This window comes from Trichosurus vulpecula, chromosome 2 (assembly GCF_011100635.1).
Source record: "Trichosurus vulpecula isolate mTriVul1 chromosome 2, mTriVul1.pri, whole genome shotgun sequence".
Taxonomy (NCBI): domain Eukaryota; kingdom Metazoa; phylum Chordata; class Mammalia; order Diprotodontia; family Phalangeridae; genus Trichosurus; species Trichosurus vulpecula.
This window is the reverse complement of record NC_050574.1, coordinates 211,743,386-211,765,541: the sequence shown is the minus strand read 5'-3', so window position 1 is coordinate 211,765,541 and position 22,156 is coordinate 211,743,386. Positions and strand designations below refer to the sequence as shown.

Genomic DNA, 22,156 nt, shown 5'->3' with positions numbered 1-22,156 from the left:
AAAAAGAATCTACTGGACCCTGAGTCAGCCCCTTCCACTCTTAGGCAGCTCTCAATATGAGGAAGTTTTTCTTTTCTTGAGCCCAAGTTTTCCTTTATGAAATCTCTCCCTTTTCCACCTAGTTCTAGGAAGAGTTCCTCTTCTTCCATAAAACAGTGCATTAATTATTTTAAGATAGTTATTATATATGTGGATGGGATGGGGGGGTGGATCTAGCAGCCACCAACCAAATTAAGAGCAGAAGTAGGCGTCTTCTAAAGCCTCTTATGCTGTCTGTAATTATGGGAAAGATGAAGAGATACAGACTGGACATTTGTACAGTTAAACTTGGAATTGGTTGAATGGTTAGACTAAATCATCAATGGGTCAAAGTCCACTTGAAAGGAGTTTGCTTATGGATTTCCCCAGGGAGCTGTCCTTGACCTTGTTCTTTTCAGCACTTTTATCAATGATTTGAATGAAAGAATAGATAGTGTGCTTATTAGATTGACTCAAAAATGGGAAGAACAGCTAATACCAAATCAGAGAGCCAGGATCCAAAAAGATCTCAACAGAGTAAGATAGTGGACTGAATCAATAAATCATGGCCATTTACTATAGCATTCGGAATGAGGGCTTTCTTTGGAAGTTCAAGAAGTTTTCAAATAGACACAGTCAGATACTTCTATCCATTTCACTTCGTTTGATGGCAAATTTCTTACCAAATGAATGATTACTTTAAATTAATTAGCATTTGCATTAGATACTTATGAGTCCAAAAGAGATTTATTAAAAGATATTCTTTACAACTGACTGGAAAGGGCAAGAAATGTCCTTCAAATCTGTTTCTAGGTTAGAGTGATGATATGGCAGCTTCCTCCCAGGTCGATTCTCACTTTTCCCTTTCATATAAGAAACATCTCACTTTTTACATGTTAGAGCCATTTTCTCCTTTTGGGGGGTTTCAAGATGGTGATGAGTAGGTAGCAATGTGTTATCTATTTTCTCCCCCTTCCAGATCCATTCTTTGGAATTTCTGAGCACAGGATTCAGTGAAAAGGCATAAGAATATAGGACTGAATGTCAGTCCACAAGAATTTAGTAAGCATTTCACTAGGCACCGAGGATAAAAAGAAAGGCCAATGTATCACCCCTGCCCTAAAGGAGTTCACATTTTCATGGTAGGAAAAAAAAACATGTAAATAACTTAGGTAAGCACAAGATTAGATGAAGGGAAGGCAAGTACTGGAAGAATAGGAGTAGAAAGTGGAGTGGGAGTGGGACCAAGAGAGATCAGCTGCAGAAGGAGGGATTTGAGCTGAGTTCTGAAGGAAGTCAGGGAAGTTCAAAGGTTGAATTGAAAGGGAGGAGCTTTGTAGGCATGGGAAATAGTTCTTGCAAAGTCAAGGGATACCGTCTTATGTGTGAGGGACAACTAGTAGGCCAGTATAGCTACAATATAGAGCAGAGGTGGGGAAGCTGCTGCCTTGAGGCCACATGTGGTCTTCTAGGTCCCTGGGTGTAGCCTTTTAACTGAGTCCAAGTTTTACAGAACAAATCCTTTTATTAAGAGGATTTGTTCTGTGAAGTTCGGATTTAGTGAAAGGGCCACACTTGAGGACTTGGGAGTGCCACATGGAGCCTCAAGGCCACAGGTTCCGCACCCCTGATATAGAGTTTTGTTTCAACAATTCGGCTAGCAGCTGCTGTGGGGGTGAAAAACCAACACAAGCCCAATAACAAGAATGCTGCAAGCCCAGGTTCTTTTGATCTGCTTTACTAAGGAAAGCAATATTAAGGGGTTAACAATCTTACTTTAATCCAGCATACAAATATCATTCACTTAGTTCAGGGGAAAAAGCCAGCACCCTTAACTTCAGAGCAAATACAAACAAATTACAAACATCAACAGACAGACCTTGTCTGATTCAAATCTCGATGCATAGTTCCAGAGTTTAACAAAGTCTGAACATCTGGGTTTACAAGCTGGAGGGCTCTTAACTACAGCTGCCCAGAGTTTCCACATCAGCGCACCAACAAAAGTGAGAGCCCTAAGCAAATAGCTCTGTTCTCTCTTTTATACACTCTTTAGCCATCATGGTCCTCTGAGGGACCAGAACTCAGGCTCCTACTATTGGCTCTGGTCTTAGCAACTCCCCTTAGGACCCTGAGGGCTTCATGCCCACACAGGCTTAGCACCTAAGTAGACAGGGGTTTGGGCCTGCAGTTTAGCACCTAGTAAGACTCACTCAAAGACACCCAACTTAATTGATATCACAAGTATTTGGAGGTGAATAAAATGTAAGGAGATTGAAAGATTGGAAGGGACCTGGTTGTAAAAGGCTTTAAATGCCCAACAGAAAATTTTATATTTGATCCTGAAATTAATAAGGAACCACTGAAGTTTATTAAGTGTGTGTGGCAGGGAATAGGGGAAAGGAAAAAGGAAATAAGCATTTATTAAATGGCTACTATGTGCCAGGAAGTATGCCAAGTACTTTACAAATACTATATCATTTGATCTTCATAACAATTCTGGGAGGTGAATGGTATTATTACCTCCATTTTACAGTTGAGGAAACTGAGGCCAACAGTTATTCAGTGATGTGTCCAGGCTCACACAACTGGTAAGTTTAAGACCAGATTTGAACTCAGATAATCCTGATTCCAGGTCCAGTGGTCTCTCCACTGTGCCACCTAGCTGCCCACCCTAGGAGGAGGTCAGACCTGTGCTTTAAGAAGATCACTTTGGCAGTAGAGTGGGTAAAGGCAAGAGAGAAACTAATTAGAAAGCTATTGCAAGAGTCATGAAGTGTGGTGATGGTGGCCACAGGGAAGTGGCCATGTGAGTTAGATTTATAGAAGAGATCTTATGAGTGTAAAAGTAATGAGACTTGGCAAAAATTTGACACTTGTGGTGAGAGTGAGTGAGGAGTTGATTACACTAAAGTCATGAGCCTGGCTTATTGGGAAGATGGTGGTACCCTACAAGATAATACTGAAGGTGAGGAGAGATATACTCTACATTCAGCCCTGGTGTCTCTTTCCAAGACCATTCCTGCATCACTAACTGCCTGTTTGGGGGGAGAGTTAATTAGTCCTAAGACCTCACTAGAGATCTTCAAGCAAATGTTGGCTGGTTTTTTGTTTGGTGACTTGTAGAAAAAATTCTTGTTTAGATTCAAATTGGATAAAACATGCTATGAGGCTCTTGTGAAGTCCTCTGCTCTCCAAAATATCCTTGGTTTCTTTATCCCATCCTCAATGCAGTGTGGTCTTTCCTCAACATCCTCATTGCATTTTAGTTTGTCAATGTCCTTCATAAAACAGAACAAAAAGCTTCAAATGTCATCTCCCCAGGCCAGAATAAAGCAGAACGGTCACCTCCCTTGACCTGGGCACTTACCTTTCCTGATACATTCTAGAATGCTTTTTTTTTTTTACTGTGATGTCACATTGTTGACTTACATTTTTTTCAGACACAGTGTTCTCTAACTATGCAATCCTTATCTTTTACTTGTTAAACATTTTTTCTTTTTAACACAAATGTAGAACTTTATATATGTCCCATTTAAATTCATGCACTTAGATTCAGTCTGTCATTTTACCTATCAAATATCTTTGATTTCTGTGTATCATTCTTGCACAGCATCTTTGTAATCCCTTCCATTTTAATAATTTATATAATTTTGCCAAATTTAAAAATTAAGTTCATTAAGCTATGGTTTCCTAACTTTCTTCTGTCCCTTAAAAAAATCAAAGCCTCATTTTTTTTCCTTATCAGCACTTGCACTTGTCATGTTGTCCCACTCTCTTTCAAAGATTAGTGTCAGTGAAATGGCCATCATGTGTGTGTGTGTGTGTGTGTGTGTGTGTGTGTGTGTGTGTATGTATCTGTGCACACATTTTTTGTGGTGGTTTTATTTCAATTTGGTAAATGTAGTTCATGTGGGCATTTAAAGCCTTGGGTTTTGCTGCTGATTCTTATCTTGGATATCTCCTGTGAAATGCTTGTCTATACTGATACTTTTCTTCCAGTGTTGTTCTTGCTTTTCTTTGTGGTATTTGGTTTGGCAGATGTGTGGGTAGTTTTCTCTCTCTCCCTCCCTTTTTTGTTTAAACCCTCTTGTTCAGTGAACTCCACCCTTGGCCAAGAGCCTAATGTTCTTTTGAAAGTCATGATCCAGACATCCAAATCCCATTCTCAGACGCTATCTTCTTATTAACCTTCTATTCACTTTCCAGATCTGCCTTCAACTGACAGCTATAATGAAAATATCATCTCTACCTCTAAGTTTTTAGTTTCTTGCCCAGAATATCATAGTTCCTAGCAAGTTCCATTTGGCATATTATTCTGTAGTCCCATCCCACAAATCAGCAGAAATAGATAAGGGTAGTCAGGTTTGACAGGTCTCAGTAGACTTCCCCTCACATTCAAGATGTATGTCCAGAGAAGAGAGCATCTCCTTTTATCCTTCTCTTTCTCCTTGTCTATTCATCCCCAGTCCTGTCCCTCTCTCCTTTTCTTCCTCTCCCCCCACCTCCATTTTCCATGTCAGGTTGATATGTATCTTTACCTTGAAATTACGAACTAGGCAGGTACTTGACCACTACACCTTTTATGTAGATGATTCCCAAATCTCTACATCCAGCCCTCGTGTCTCTTTCTAAGACCATTCCTGCATCACTAACTGCCTGTTTAGACATTTCGGTTGGTGTGTTCTGTAGACATCTAAAACTCTACATGTCCACAACCAGAATCATTATCTTTTCATACCTTGTTTTTTATCTTTCCTATTTCCCATAAGGCTGCTACTATTCTTCCATTCATGCAAGTTTGACACCTCTGTGTCATCCTTGACTTTTCATTCTCACTCTACATACCCTATCAGTTGCCAGATCTTGTTGATTCTATTTCCTTAACATTTCTTGGATACACCCCTTTCAGCTCATATAGCCACCATCTAGTTCAGGTCCTAATCAGCTTATGCCTGGACTAATGCAATAGCCTCCTCATGGGTTTCTTTGTTTCAAATCTTTCTCTGCTCCAATCTGTAATCCACATAGCTACCAAAGTAATTTTCCTAAAGCCCAAGTCTGACCATGTTACCCTCTCCACCCCTCTACTTACTAAAAACCCTAGTGGCTGAATACTATCTCAGTGACCAAAAGCTCTATAATCTGGCTCCCATCCCATGTTTTCAGCCTTTTTATGCATTACTTCCCTCCATGCACTTTAAGGTCCATCAGTGTAGCCTACTGGTCTTTCCAGGGTGTATGGGGTGTTCAGGAGGACTAGTATCTCTGGTCTGAGGGCTTGCTGAGCCTTTTTCAGGGTTGGTCATCCACTTTTGGTGTCTACCTATCACTTACCTCTCACCTTTGGCTCCAAAAAGGTGTAACATGTGTGGAGGCCACCATGGTAAACCATCTTGGCAGACAGGATAAACCAGGTTGAGGGTAACCAGGAGGCCTCAAACCCATCAGTGAATTAGGGAGCTGTCTACCCCAAGCATGTGATGATTTCCGCCAGAATGGGTGGATGAGAACAATTTATTCCAGTGACCGTGAAGGTGGCTGAAGCAGGCGCTGTAGAGCGCTTAGAGCTTGGTTAGACAAAGAAGACACCAAGTTTATCTACTGCACCCAAGCCGTCACCAGTCCTCTTGACTTTTGTCCTGCCATTGGAACTGGATGACTCAGAAAGAGAAAGGGAGGCTGATAACTTTGTGCAACTCTGCCCCACTTCAATACAGTTTACAAGTCAAGACATTACCCATGATGTCATTGGTCCTCTTTGAAAATGGACATACAACAACCAGTCTTTTCTCACATACAACGCTCCATCTTCCAGCTATTCCTTTGAACTGGCTGAACTGCCATTCCTAGAACGTTCTCCTCTTTCACCTCCCTTTCTTAGAATCTCTGGGTTTTTTTTAAATACTTAGTCCAAATGCCACTGTATGCATGCTGCCTTTTCCTGATTTCCCTCTTTCTCATTTGCAATTCCTTCCTCCCAAATGTTACTTTGGATCTGTTTTATCTGTATGTTGTATATACCTATATGTGCATGTTGTCTCCCCTATTTTAATGTAGGCTTCTTGGGGGTATAGAATGTTTGGTTTTGTCTTCATCTCCTCAGTGCCTGGCACATAGTAGGCACTTATTAAATGTTTATCAGTTGATTAATGGTACTAGAGAATTGATTGATTGGGCTAGAGAAAGAAAAAAGGTTACCTCAAACTTGGCCCACAAATAAAAGAATTACCTACAACTCATGTTTTACATAAAACCTTTGTTTTAAATAGAGGATGTGATAGAGCTGGAACATGGGCTAATACCAGGGTAACATTCTGAACAAATGAAAAGAATGATGAAGACGTTGGTTGCATTCTTAAGATAATAAATCAGATAAGACATTGTTACCACAGAACATTGATTCAGATCTAACCTCAAGTACAATGACCTTAAGACTCATTCTCTGTGGCCAGTTACTTATTAGTGTTTATGAGAGATTTCTGACTTAATACCCAAAATGTGTTTGATTTTTCAATCTGGACCTTTAGGGGAGTCCACTTACAGTGTTCTCAAATTATTTATGTTAGTATTCATCATAGTTCCTCAGGTTCACTGTCATTTCATTGGTTGTTTCTCTCCAACTGTATTTAATATGTCCTTTTGTTAAAATATTTCATTCAGAAAATATTAACATGAGAACATCATGTTTTTGCATCCCTCCTAAATGGGACATATACTTCTCCTTATAAGCCTAGTTTTTGTTGTTATCATTATCATAAGCTTAGATTTTTTTCATGTAATCTACAGGAATATAAGATATTTTAGAAAAGTTACTTTTTTGCCTTTGAGGAACTCATAATTCAAATGACATAAGTCAGGAATAGCACATAATAAGCTCTAATGCTTCAATACTTTAGGAATCTTGTAGTTTCACTGGTGTGGCAACTCCTTCCCCAGATACAGATTACATCCCCTTGACACCTGAATAATTGTCTTTATGATTTACTCTGGTCAAAAAAAAATCATTATCTGGTAGTAAGACTAATCTTCCTTATGTATAATCATGTCAGAACCTTTCCATGGCTTCCTGTATTGTACCTAGGGAAGTTTAAATTCTGTCTGGCATTCAAGCACCTCTACATTTTGGGCACCTTCCTTCTTTCTTCCTATTCTACCGTTCAACATAATCTTGGCTCCAGACGGAGTGGACTTCCCTTCTGCCACTGCTTATATTGTATCTTATACCGGGAATAGCTTGCCTCTACCTTTTCACATATGGACAGAATTTGTACCCATCCTTTAAAAACCAACTAAAATACTGTCTTCTCTTTAAAGGCTTCCCTGCTCTTCCTAGTGAGAGTCTGCTCCCACCCCCCATCACTCTATAGTACTTCATATAGTCCTTTTCTGTACCTTCTATGTATATATTATTGGATCTTTGATTTCATTTAGATAAGGAACTTCAGGTGATAAAGGCTAAAGGGCACACACAGAGTCAGTATGTGTCAGCAATGGGACTTGAACCCAGATATTTCTGATTCCAAAACCACCTGTCTATTGATTGTAATACAGCTGCCTCTCACTTTTCTAGTATGGACATATGTATTATGGTAATGTGTGGTATGTGTCTTGGTCGGGGTGGGGGGATGGAAGGAGAGAGGATGTATGTCATCCACTTTATATTCCAAGCAGAGAGAAACTCTGTCAAACTCGTCTTTGTATCTTTCCCAGTATAGCACTTTACATTAAGAACTTAATAAACACTTAATGAACTGAAATGAAACCTCTGGTGATGAGCCTCTCTGAACTTAAATAGACTTATTCCTCATACTCCCAACAAATTCTGTTCCTGGACCAATATGTGATGCTTTTCCAACCTGATAGGTTCTGCAAGACTTGGCACAGCCTTTAAGAACTTATGATGAGGCATTAGAGTAGGAATCTAATGGAAGAAATAACCATCATCCATTTATATGTCAAATAATTATATATAGAACTGTACAAAAATAGTCACAGTCCCAGAGGATCAAGGTGGTGGTAAGTATTTAGGATTAACAGGATAAAGCTCTGTTTATTTGAAACTGCTTCATGGAGTGAATGAGTTTTTAAGTAGGACTTTAAAAGACTGACTGCAAATATCTTCTTATAGAGAAGCAAGACCAATTGATGCCAAGGGAGATGAGGTATAGTGGAAAGAATATGAGACTTGAAGTACAAAGGCCTGATTTTGAGTCCCAGCTCTACCACTTACTAACTGTGTGATCTTGGGCAAATTGTAATCTCTCTGAGTCTCATTTCTTGTAACCTTGGAGATTAATTGCAAGGGGTTAAGTAATGAATAGGTAGGAGGCAAGCAAATGGAGAAAAGTGCAAACAACCCTTTCTAGAAGTTTAGCTGGAAAAGGGGAGAAGTGATACTAGATGGTAGCTTGAGTAGATTGAAGCTTCTTTTGTTTGTTTTGTTTTTAAGGAGAGAGGCGTGGACATGTTCTCAGATAATAGAGAAGGAACCAACAAGAACATGTTGAAAATGAAGGCAAGAAAGGGAAAAGCTGAGGCAAGGCAAGCTTCTTCAGGAGCTGGTTTTGGAGCAGGGGTTGAGCCTAATAAGAGCACAGATAGAGGAAATGACCTTTGCATAGGGGAAGACTACTCCTTTTAAGAGACAGGAACAAAGGAGGTGAAATTGGGGATGGTGTGGAGGGATTTTAGCATGTTGAGCTGAAGAGAAATTGGAGGTCATAATGAATAACTTTTTTTCCTCATTAAAATGAGTTTCTCTGCTGATAAGGAAAGGATGGCAGTGTAGGGGTGTGATGATGGTGTGAGAGGGAAGGCTTGGAAGACCCACTATAAGGAGAATGTAATGAGCCAGTGAGGAAGAATAAAGGGATTGTTATGTTTTAATGAGGACTGAGTTGAAATTAGGTAATATACATTTATGTCAGACAGTCAGCTGAATTATTCTTCCATTCTGTCTTCAGCAGCCAGAGAGTCAGAGCTTGGAAAACTGGTGAAAGTAACCTGGAATTGAGATTGGCAAGGTGTGCATGGCAGTACAATGAGGGGAGAGTAATTTGAAAGTAGAAGATAGAGTGTAGCTAAACTGATCAACCCTCAGATCAAAGTCATAAAGGGAAGGAAGTGAGGACAGGAATGTTGGACTGGGAGAGATGGAAAGAACCTGGAGAGCTGGGATTCAAACTCCAATCCTTTGACTCCCAAACTAGCAGTCTTTTCACCATGCACTTTCTACCCAGGTACTAACTACATGGTAAGATGCCTCAGCCTTCTTCACATCTTCCACCATTTCTGCATCTGAAAAATCACCAGAGACTGCTTTTTCATTGATCCATCATTAATTTGATATCATTCTTCAACATGAAGAACTCTATCACAATAGAGTTGGGAATAGAAAGAAAGGATGTGAAAGATGGGGTGCTAGGTCTAAAATGGTTAAGAATGAGATTTGAAAATTGGGGCACTAAGGTGGAGGGAAGGCAGTAGGTTTGTAACTTGCAGTGGTCAATTCTGACTCACAGAGATATTGAGAGTAGGAGCTAGGAGTTTACCTGCCATGGCACAGAAGAGGAACCAGATGAACTAGTCCTCACTCTCCTGGGTTCTGAGATAACTGAGCAGGGAGTCATTGCAGGGACAGGGTATCAGTTTCTTCAACTTCTGACTCCAAAACAGATGGAAGCAGCAGGAAGTTCTGCCCAGATTTCTAGGGTCAGTAAATAGCTGATGTTTCATTTTCCCAGTGAAGTTGAATTCATGCTCTAAGCCAATTGCATAGTGTAATGCTAAGATAGTGGGGGTGGGGGTGGGGGAGTTGCATATAGTCTCATGAAAAAGGCAAATAAAGCATACTCAGAAAATACTCTTGAGTATGAAGCTCTGAATCTCTGAATCCTACAAAGCACACCTTTAGTGTTCTGTAGTGTGGGCTCTATAATAGATTTGAATCCCCTCCAGAATATGGTGGTCCATCTGCAGTATAAGATATACATACTGATAGTTTAGCTCAGGGGTGGGGAACCTGTGGCCTTGAGGCCACATATGGCCCTCTCGGTCCTCAAATGTGGCCCTTTGACTGAATCCAAACTTCACAGAACAAATCCCCTTAATAAAAAGATTTGTTCTGTAAAACTTGGACTCAGTCAAAAAAACATACCCAAGGACCTAGAAGGCCACATGTGGCCCCAAGGCCACAAATTCTGAAACCCTGGTTTAGCTCCATGGTTTGACCACCCAACTCCGTAATAGTGTGGACCATAGTCATCCTTGACCTATTTGGCTTGTTGTTCCATGAGGATTGTCAGGCCAGTCTCTCCAATAGAAATTTATCTCCTTGAGAACAAAGCTTTGGAGTGTCATTCAGTCAACCAGCTGACTGAATTAAGTGCTTACTCTGTGCCAGGCACTGCTAAGTGCTGAAGACATAAAGAAAGATGAAATCAATCCCTGACCTATGGGTGTTCACATTCTAGTGGAGGAGACTAAATGCAGAAAACTCTGTGTGTGTGTGTGTGTGTGTGTGTGTGTGTGTATACATATACATATACATATATACATATGTATATGTATAAGACATGTACAAAATAAATTCCTCAGTGGGAAGGCAGAAACATTAAGGGAAATAGCAGAGACCTTGCAGAATGTGAGATTTTAAGTGAGACTTGAAGGAAGTCAGTGTAACAACAATGGGACTTGCTATGGTTACTATGGCTATGTAAGACCAATAACACCAGCACACAGAAGGACTGCCAGCACAGATTCTTTGATCTGTTTTTCTAAGGAAAGCAACTTTAAGGGGTTTACAATCTTACTTTAATTAAACATACGTATATCATTCACTTAGTTCTGGGAGAAAAGCTAGCACCCTGAAGTTCAGAGAGTATACAAACAGAAATTACAAGCATACATTACATAAACAGAGCAAATAAACACAAACCAGTAGACAATGTTCTAACCATCTACCTGTAGCAATACATACAGTTACCAGAAAGAGAAGCATCAACATCTGCGTTTTCAAAGCCAAGGGGCTCCTTAACAGCTACCCAGAGTCTCCTTTGGTCAAATCACATGACACTCTTCCAGTGAGTGAGAGCTCCAAAACAAAAGGCCGACCTCAGATCTTGTATACCCTTCTCAGGGTCAGAGGGAGACTCAACCCCATGTGAACTAGATTTCTTGTTTCTTAAGCAAGTCATCAAACTCTTTATTCAATCAAAGAAACAATGGCAAGACTCATCAAATGCACCTGATTATCTCAGTGCTGAGAAGCTGTCAAACAAAAGAACAGCAAAAAGTCCCACTTTGCTTGCCATTACATTTGGAAGTCAAGACTCAAAGGTACTTGATTACCTTAGCATTCCGAAAGAGAAAAAAAAAAGTCCCACCCTTCTTACCATTACAGTCAGGGAAGCCAGATGCAGAGATCAGGAGAGGAAGAACATGGAGGACACTAGGGAAAATAACGAGTTGAGAGATGGAGTTGTACAAGGGGCAGAAAGGATAGAGTATGTAGAAGGAAGCAAAGTATAAGAAGACCAAATAGGTAGGAAGCAGGGCTAGATTATAAAGGACTATGAAAGCCAAATATTTGATCTTGGATGGTCACACCTGCACTTCAGTGAGAATGCTTTGGTACCTGAGTGGAGAAAAGACTAGAGTGTGGAAGAACTAGAGTTGAATAGGAAGACCAACAAAGAAGCTATTCCAGTAGTTGAGGCATGAAGTGATGAAGGTCCTGCAATGTCCTCTGCTGCTGTTTTCCCCAGCTTAGCAAGGAGAGCAAGTGTTCTGTCACAGATGTGTTTTCTGGCCTCTCTTGGCCTCTTCATTTTGCCTTTTTGTTTTGTTTTTTGCCAGGGCAACTGGGGTTAAGTGACTTGGCCAAGGTCACACAGCTAGTACATGTGTCAAGTGTCTGAGCCCGGATTTGAACTCGGGTCTTCCTGACTCCAGGGCTGGTGCTTTACTCACTGAGTCACCTAGCTGCCCCCCCCTTTTTTTGCCTTTTGTTTATATTGTTTATCTTCTGTAGAAAGTATGTGGTGATAGTCTATTTTGAGGGTTTTTTTTTTCTTTTATCCATTCTTCCTTTTTAGTGTCAGTATTGATGTTCATAATAATAGTTGGCACTCATAGGTCTATGTACCTGTATATTGAACTTGAAGGTTTGTAGACCAATACACACATTCATATACACACACATGTATGTATGTATATTCCCATTTTAATCGCTTTTTCTCAGTCTAAGTGTGTTTTTAATTTTAGGTTATGGTTTTGTGGATTTTGACAGTCCAGCTGCTGCCCAGAAAGCAGTCTCAGCTCTAAAGGCTACTGGAGTTCAAGCCCAGATGGCAAAGGTAAGCTATAAACTAGGAATGGTTTTCTGGTGTTTAGTCATGTTTTATAGGCATCCTGCCCTCTCAATCAACCATCCCAACAAGCCAGATAAGGATGACATTGCACATATAGATGGCAGTTAGACAAATAACTTTGCCAGTATTGAATCTCAGCTACGTATTTTAAAAGGCATTTTTGGCATGCTGTCTTCCATCTTTATCCCACATGCCTACCAGTAGCTATTGTGTCTGTGAAAATTATATTCCCTAAAATATAATTTCCCCCAAAAGCAAAAACTTTTCTTAAAAATTTGTAAATTATATTCACGGTATAGGAGGGAGCTAATGGCTGCATTTCTTCTTGCAGCTGAATGTTTGCTTTTAAACTATAAAGTATCTGTTAGTTTTATAAACAAGTGCTGTTGTAGTCAAATTCAACCCTACTACAGTAAGACAATAGTTTGCAGAGCCCACCCATTTCAAATAAATAACAGCAAACTTCTTTCTATAAAGAAAGACACATGTACTCTAAGCATATGAAGTCAGATCTAAAAGCAAATTTAAGTTGTAAAGTCCTTTCTGATGAATTCTTAGACACATATTGATTAGCTAAGTATTGAGGTGTACAAATTTAGTGCTAGGTGATAGGCAATGGATTTTGTTTCAACCTAGTTTTCCTAGCTCTTCATAGCTTTCCGGATGAAAAGCAATTGAACTACCCAGAATGCCCTAGGATGTATCCAGGACTACAAAATGGAAACCATATGTTTAATACTCAATGTACATATACTCAATGTAGCAGAATAAACGTGAATACACATATTTTCTGTAAAATGCAAGATCTTTCCCTTTCACTGTTTACTTGTTTTATGTCAGTTAAATTTACACACACACACACACACACACACACACACATAGACACACATTTTATCTATAATACTTCACTGTGATTGGACTCAAATAAACTTAACCAACTAAGGGAGATTATTTTTGCAAGCAAAGTTATTATGGTTCCTTTAAAAGCAAAGCAAAAAAAAAAATTTTTTAACTGCCTGTGCCCAAATTAGGCCTTTTGAGATGTATATTCCCTCTTGCAGTCTACTGCAATGGCCTTTGCTGACCATTCCAGTGCCTAATGGTACTATAATGGCTTAATTTCATGCATCTCCAGAAGTGACCAGATCCTCTGTAAATCTATGGCAATGAGAGGCTTAGTACAGTATGCTATTAAAGCTATAAAATGCACTAAGACTTTTGATACACTCTGCATATTGTGGCCTTGAAATCAGGAAGACTTGTATTTGAACTCTGTCTCTCCCAAACCTCAATTTCATCATCTATAATACGGCAATAACAATAATCTGTATTAATTACTTCATTGGGGTTATGAGGCTCACATGAAATAATGTATATAACTGCAAATTTTAAAATGCTGTATAAATATCAGTTATGATCAAAGCTACAAGAGAGTTTACGATCACCTGATCTCAGGTCTAGCATTATCGTACAGCTATGACATTATTCTTTTTTTTCCCCAGATAAGGAAAGGTTACCTAAGGCTATATGATTTGCAAATGAGTTTATTCCTCTCTTACTATCGCTAAATGTGGAAGATGCTTAGTAAATATTTGTTGATAGAATGACCCAAACTACTTGTTATTTTATTTGGCATTCCTGTACCTTATTGCAAATACAGAATCCTGGAATATCTTACAACAGTTTGTGTTGGCAGTGAGGTTGTTAAGAAATTTGTCTACTTACAAAGATTTTTTTTGCCTATGATTTTATAATTGCTCAAGTACATTTTCAAGACTGGAAATCAACTTTACACTTAGAAAATACTTTTCATTATTTCATTTTTTTATCTGGCTTCTTGAAATAGAAGAAAAATTAGCTTACTTCCTGCTACTTCTTAATCCAATTCAACAATCATTTTTAAAAGAATCTATTTATGTAAAATATATCACAATTCTAGGTATAGGGAACTTAAAAATGAATTATGACATAGCCTTTATTTTTATGGAGCTTACAATATACTAGAGGAAAATGACACAGATACGTAATAACTATGATACTAGCCAGAATGTAAGTGCTAAGCATAGGTAGGTCCAAAGTGCTGTGAGATTTGAGAGCATCCTTACCTCGTCAAGGAATTGCCAGGAAAGCTTTATGGAGTAAGTAGGGGAGAGGAACCTCCAACAGAGAAAGACAGGAACAGAGTTCATTCCAAAATGAAAGGAAAGAATAAAAGCACATACAGAGAAGAGGGCAGGATGAGACCAGAATATGAAAAATATGCTTTTTAGGCTAAAATGTAGACTGTGTGAGGCTGACTTATGAGATTAGCCTAGCAAGGTAGATTGCATTCAAACTGTGAAGGATCTTCAGTCTAAAAATTTTTTTTCAGTAGGCAATGGGAAGGCAGTGGTGATTTTTGAGTAGGGAGCAGATGTGATCAGAACAGATTATTTGAGCAGCTGTTTGAAAGAAGGATTGAAGAGAAAATAAACTGGAGACCAAAACAATAAAGAAAGCTGTTACAGTTGTCAAGTTGAAAAGAAGTGCATACTTTAAAATAAATCTAGAGCAGTTATAGTAAGAGTATAAAGGAAGGGCATGGATGCAAGAGGTATGAAAGAGATTTATGGAGTGTTTTGGAATCAGAGAACCTGAATCCTCTGCCTTTTACCAGCTCCAACTTTGGACAAGTCTCTTGTCTCCTCTGGACCTCAGGCTCCTCATCTGTAAAATCAAACAGTTAGACTAAATACACCTCTAAGGTCCCTTTAAGTTTTAACTTGTTCCACGATCAGCTGTGTGTGCTGAGAGATTTATTAGTGGATTTGGGGTGGAGAGTGAACATATTTGTAGACTGAAAGGAAGGAGCTGTTGGAGAGAAATTGAAGATTTCTGAAAGAGAATATGAGTGATAGTCATGGAGTGGAGATAGAGGGGAATATAGGATCATGAGTGCAGATTGAGCTATGGCAGGGAAAGAAGACCAAATGCTCTAAAACTAGAGAGAAGAAGGAGAAGATGAGTTGAGAGATTTGAAGGAAGTTGGAAGGAATTCCCCTAAGCCTTCATCTTTTCAGTAAAAAACTGAGATCACCAGCTGAGAGAGATAGGCAGAGAAGGGAGGAGTGGAGGGCTTAGAGTGGGGAGGGAGGGTGGAGTAGAATAAGCATTTATGTAGTGCTTTCTGTGAGTCAGATACTGCACTAAATGCTTTGCAAGTATTATTATCCCTGTTTTACAGATGAGGAAACTGAGGTGAAATGATTGTCCAGGATCACATAGCTAGTGTTTGATGCCAAATTGTACCTCAGTCTTCCTGTCTCCAGGCTCAGTGTGTTTGATCCACTGTACCACCTAGCTCCCTAGAAAGAGGAGAAGTGTTGTGAAAATTGTAGGGAATTTGTATAACAAATTTTGGCTAAAGAAACTATTGCCACGAGGCATCAAGAGCCCCTTTGAAGTAAAATAACCTAAAGTTGTAGTAGATCTAGTGAGAAAATGCTTTTATTTGGCAGTTTAGGAGCAGGAATGAAAAAAGGTAGCTTGTAGTAGTTGATCGGGATTAGTGAGTAGGGCAGGAATGGTAAAAACATTAAGGGGAGGGGAATTCACAGGTGGAAAACAGGGCATTATTGAAGTGATGAAATATAGTCATGACATTATACAGTCCTTCAGTGGAGAACTACTCCACTGAATAAACAGGTGAATAGAAAAGCTTATCAAAATCCAGGGACTCCATGTTAAAGAGACAAGTTATCTGGAAAGGCCTTAAGACAACAGATAATAGCTTTAGCTCTGTGTGTGTGTGTGTGTGTGTGTGTGTGTGTGTGTGTGTGTGTGTCAGAGAGAGAGAGAGAGAGAGAGAGAGAGAGAGAGAGAGAGAGATTGAATGTTGGAAGGATGGGGGTATGTTGTTACAGAAAAGTCGCCCATGACTTCTCTCTTTTTGAATGCTTTAATCACAAAGTAAGTGGTAGTATGGGATGGGAACTAGAGCCTAGGGTTGGGCTACCTTCATTTTGGTTCATTTTTAACTTGTGGGAAGGAAATGTTTATTTTAACTTGACAAACAATGAAAACTTTGAGAGCTGAGTAGTAAGATTTTGTAGACTATTTTTTTTTCCCATGAGATAGAACAATTTTCCTGGTGGCATTTTTGAAAGAAAATGGTTTCTAGGAGTTAAATCTTATTGTGATTGTGTAACACCTAGTTTTCAAAATGTTTTAAAATGTACATACACACACACATATATTTCAACATCTGAGTTGTTTGGTGAAATGGTGTTATAGATATTAGCTCTCAAAGTATATTTAGAAAGGAGTGACATCATATATCTTGTCAATAATGTATTTTGAATTCTTTCTTTCCCATGGGTTGACATGAGAGCTGTCAAAGATCTATTTAAGAGGCTGATTCTGTAAAATGACTATAATGGTTTCTACCCACATCCTCTTTGTATAGCTACCATTACTATGTGTTCATTGATAGACTGGCAATTGCCAAGATTTTACAAATTACAAATCTCCTCAGATCACCATAGCCTGGATAAACATGAAGTTTCTTGGAAATGACTTTTAAAACATTCATTATTAAAATATCAGAGATATTTTAAATGCTAGAAGAGAATGGCTTGGGGTTTGGAAAAGGATATGTGTTAAAATACCTAGACTTCTTGGAGCCACAGGTATTTGAATATCAGTCAAGTTGACTCAGCCTTTTCATATTGCTGAGGGAAACAAAATTATCACCATGAATTTCTTATTTTAGGTGAAAATTCTGACATCTTAGCCATTTGCTGGATTTGAAGTGAAACCTGTTGTTTTAATTTACATTTCTTTTATTAACAAAATAATCTTTCATCTTCTTTTTGGTACTTTTCATTTCTTCTCTTAAAAAACCTATTCATAGCTTTTGAGGACTTATCTATTAGGGAATGACTCTCCATCTTTTTGCCTTAACTCTTTCTGTTTGCCAGGGAACCTTCCCGCCCTCAGGACACACACACACACACACACACACACACACACACACACACACACCACTCCATCATGTGCCAGCCAGTTCTTCTCACCTGGACTTATCCTGACTGCTTGGAGATATCTTCACCTATTCCTGCCTATCTTTTGGTAGGGCCTGTTCATTCCTGCCTGAATGGAGAGAAACCCCATTTCATTGTGTTCCTTCTGGTGGTCTCCTTGTTTGGCCTTCCTTGCAGAGACAGGAAAAAAAACACCATTCCTTTGGCTCCCTCCACTGGTCTGCTTGCTGGATTTGAGAGGACTCTATCCTGAGGCCAAATCCTAAAGATGTTGATAATTTAACTTGAACCCATTCCACAGTGATTGATAAGTCCCATCCAAGCTTGTTCTCTATTCCCCACTGCCTATTCCCCTATTCCAATACCACTCAACCTAACCCCTCTATTTCGCTGCTCTAATTCTACCCATCTCTTCCACTGCCTTCTGAAACACTTGCTCCAAGGGAAATAATCTTTTCATCTTATATCTTTTTCTTTCCTTTTATCTTTTGGCTTCCATTGAGACTTTGACCACCCCGCACCCCAGCCCTTTCCCACCATGGCACAGCCTCTCTGATTACCCTTGGTACCCTGGTTGCATTTTCCCTTATTCTCCCTGACTCACTGGTCAAGATGAGGGAGTTGGAAGACTCCTTTCTCCCTGTTGCCAGCCCCAAGCTCACCGTCTACCACTATTGCTCAGTAACCTTTCTTCTTTTGAAGATCATTCAGTCCATATCCACCATCTAATCAAAATTCTTGTAGCTAATGTCTACTGACCTCCAGGATAATTCTTTGGTTTCTTCAATAAATTCAGTGCCTTACTTACAGTCTTTCTCTCCTGTCTAGTTCCTGCCCTCATACTGTGAGACAGAGGGAGAGAGAGAGAACCCCCCTCAAACATCAAAGTCCCAACCTGCTTATTTCCTATGACCTATTCCTTCCACCCCACTTTAGCTACACACAAGGATAGCCATATTGATCTTGCCATCATCCACATGCTCTACTTCTATGTTCATGAAATCTGAAATTACCTTATTTGATCACAGTCATTTCTACCTCTCTCTCTCACAACCCCTAACTCTATTCTTTATCTTCACTGTGACCTCCAATTTCTCACCTCATTTCTTTCCCAGACCATCATACCTATGCTGGCTATACTCCCTTCTATTACCTATCTTGCCCCTTCTATGGAACAATTAAATACTGTACTATCCTCTTCTCTGAGACTCTTGCACCCTTATCCTATCACTGGTCTTATCCTTCCAAGCCTCAGCCTTACTACTATCATCATATGCTGCTTTTGCTCTTGCTCACATGCTGCTGAACAAATTTGGAGAAAATCACAAAACCATACTGACTAGATCCACTAGATTTTATAATCTCAACTTGGCCTTCACATCAGCTAGGCAATTCTTTTGTATATTCCTGATTGACTATCCCATAGTGTCCTTTCTAAAACTTTCTCTTCTCAAACCTACCATTGCTCCTCCTCCCCCCACCCCTGGAAAAATTGAGACCATTTACGCAGAACTCCCTTTTCTCCCCTCCTTATCTCACGTCACTCAAATGTTTTCCGCTGCTGTCTCTTCCTTCACTCCAATCTCACATGAACAGGTAACTTTTCTTGCCAAAGCAAACCCCTCTGCCTACACAAGTGATCCCTTTTTACCCCATCTTCTCTAGTAGATTGCCCCTTCTATCATCCCCTCTGTCTCATTTATCTCAGTCTCTTTTTGTCTGATGACTGCTTCCATACTGCCTACAACTATATCTATATCAACCCCATCCTCAACTCCCCCTCAACCTGTTTATCTGTTAGTTACCTTCCTGTATTTCTCCTCCTTTTTGTAGCTAAACTTGAGAAGTCCATCTACAACAGCTGCCTCCACTCCCTTTCCTCTCATTCTCTTGACTGCATTCTGGCCTCCAGTCTCATTATTCAACCAAAACTACTCTCTTTAAAGTTACTAAAAGTCTCTTAATTTCCAAATCCAATAACTATTTCTCAATCCTTATCCTTCTTGACCTCTCTGAAGTCTTTAACATTATCAATTACCCTCTTCTTTCTAGGTTTTTGTGGCACTGTTTCCTGGTTCTCCTACCTGTCTAACTTCCTTCTCAGAAACTTTTGCAGGATTTTCAACTCCTTTTCAGTTTCCTTTGTTGAATCTTCATCCAAGTCATACTCACAAACTGTGAGTGTTCCCCCAGGGCTCTGCCCTAGGCTCTCTTCTTCTCTTCTTCTATCCTATGTCACTCGGTGATCTCATCAGCTCCCAATTGTAGTCCCTATGCAGATGATTCTCAGATCTACTTATCTAGCCTTAACCTTTCTCCTGACCTATCCCTCCATGAGCTTATTAAACATCTCAAACTGAATGTCCTGTTGTTGTTCAGTTGCATCAGACTCTTTGTGATTCTGTGGACCACAGCACATCAATATTGTCCATGGAGCTTGCTTGGCAAAGATACTAGAGTGGCTTGCTGTTTCCTTCTCCAATGGATTAATGCCAATAGAGATTAAGTGACCTTCCCAGAATCACACAACTAGTAACTATCTGAGTCTGGATTTGAACTCAGGTCTTCCTGACTGCCACCAGTTCTACCCACCAAGCTACCTAGCTGCCTCCTTCAGACATATTAAACTCAGCATGTCTGATCTCATAGTCTTTCTCCCCAACCCTCTCTTCTTCCAAACTTCCCTAGGACTTTTGAGGGTACCACCATCTTATCAGTTGCCTAACTTTATAGGTGTCATCCTTTATTCCTCATTCTCTCTCACCTTTCATGTCTAGTCTGTTGACAAATCCTGGCAATTTTACCTTTGTAAGATCTCTAGTACATGCCCCCTTTTCTCCTCTGACATTGCCACAACCCTGGTGCAGGCTTCATCTGATGCCTAAACTATTACAGTAGCCTGCTGGTGAGTCTGCCTGCCTCAAGTATCTTTCCACTACAATCTGTCCTCCATTCTGTTGTGAAATTGATCTTTGTAAAATACAGGTCTGATCATATCACACACACACACCACATGTCTCTCCCCCTCCTCCCCACTCCTAACCCCTGCAAAATAAATGCTAGTATTTCTCTATCACATCAGTGATCAAATATAAAATACCCTGTTTGGTTTCCAAAGACCTTCATAATCTGATCCCTTCCTACTTTTGCACCTAACTTACCCCCAGGTACCATTCCTTCCAGTGATTCTGGACTCCTAGCTGTGCCTCAAATGAGTCACTCCATCTCAACTCCATTTGCTTTCATTGATTACCTTTTCCTTCTTATCTCAGCCTTCTGCATGCCCTGAGTTCTTTTGGCACCAGCTAAAACCCCACCTTCACTTGGAAGCCTTTCTGCCTTAGTGCTAATGCCTTCCCTCTCTTGGTTATCTTCAATTTGTCCTGTAGACATCTGATTTGTACAGTTTTTTTCCTCACCCATTCCCCCCACTCCCACTATTAGACTGTGAACTACTTAAATCAGAGCAGGAAATAGTTGTGGAGAGAATTATGACGGTAGATACAGCATTGTATGTGATAATTAATATGGTGCCCTATAGATATTCAAAACTGAATTAGAAAGTTTGTTCCTTTTTAAAAAATTATCTTTATCTTGTAGAAGGGATATTAAATCAACTGTAGCCTGTTCTCATATTGAAAGAAGCAAATTAAAGGGGAAAAGCATTTTCTCTAATCCTTGTGGAAATTTCCAGTAGCTGGAATCTTTACCCTCCCCCTCTTTGCAGAGCTGAGGGAATATGGGTATGGAACACAACAGATAATGTCAACACTTTTTTGGCATGTTGATTTTGTTGAACTCTTTTTCTCTTTTTGTATTCTTTGTTATATGGGATGACCTTCTGGGGAGGGGATACATTGAGAAATGCGATTGATATAAAAACAAAAGATATCAATAAATATATTTTTAAAAAGAAAAGTTCAGATTTCAATAGAAAGGTACTTTGGTAAAACTTGCCAAATAAATTTTGCAGAAGCCTAGGATTTAATTTGTTGAATTTAGCAGATAGCTAGTAGCTGATGCAGATCTGTACTTTTTAAGAACAGGGAGGAAAAAGGACTATCTATAACCTCTAATAGCCTGTCTTAATCCAAGAAGCTTAGCCAGTGATGGAAGATGGCCAAAAGGTCACATTCTAGAATTCTCAGAGCTGCATGTTTCTTCCTCTGTCACTACTACTCCCACTTCCATCCCCCATCCCACCCCAGCTAGCTGTCTATTAAAATTTGACTGCAGGAAATCAAAGAGGGAACAATACTGGGAAGGCTAACATGACACAGATTGTTATTTCAGCCTTTCTCGCTTAAGAGTCTTAACCTTCTTTTATTCCTCTCACTAATGTTTAAGCTGCGTTACATACAAAAATTAAAGTGAGATAGCAAGCAAAAAGGGCTTCATCTTTGAATGATAGCCATGTAACTGAAAATGACATTGATGCTATCTGTTAACAGAAAAACTCATATGGGCAGATGATTACCTCATAAGGATTTCTGAATATCGTCAAATTATCACAAATTAAAGGTACATTTGATATTTGTCTAGTTGACAATCTGATAGGAAACTTGAAAATGATTTCTCTATGGACAGGCAAGAAGGAAGGCAAGCAGGGATTTTAATCCCTCTTTGAAGAGAAGATTCACCATGCTGTGAGCAGCATGTAGTCACATGGTCCTAAATGGCTATCTGTTGATTGGTGACCCTATTCAGTGCAAGAGAAAACAGATGTCTGATCATCCTGCCAAGTCC

The 22,156-nt window shown here is 39.6% G+C and overlaps 1 protein-coding gene across 2 annotated transcripts in view; it reads left to right on the top strand.

Annotated features, from left to right (window-relative positions):
- The window catches only part of RBMS1 (RNA binding motif single stranded interacting protein 1), a 259,213-nt gene that overhangs the window by 184,967 nt on the left and 52,090 nt on the right, over positions 1–22,156 (top strand). For both annotated transcript variants that reach the window (XM_036745567.1, XM_036745568.1), the window contains exon 4: positions 12,283–12,374. In XM_036745567.1, the coding sequence (XP_036601462.1) occupies positions 12,283–12,374 (92 nt within the window). The remainder of the gene's footprint in view (positions 1–12,282; positions 12,375–22,156) is intronic.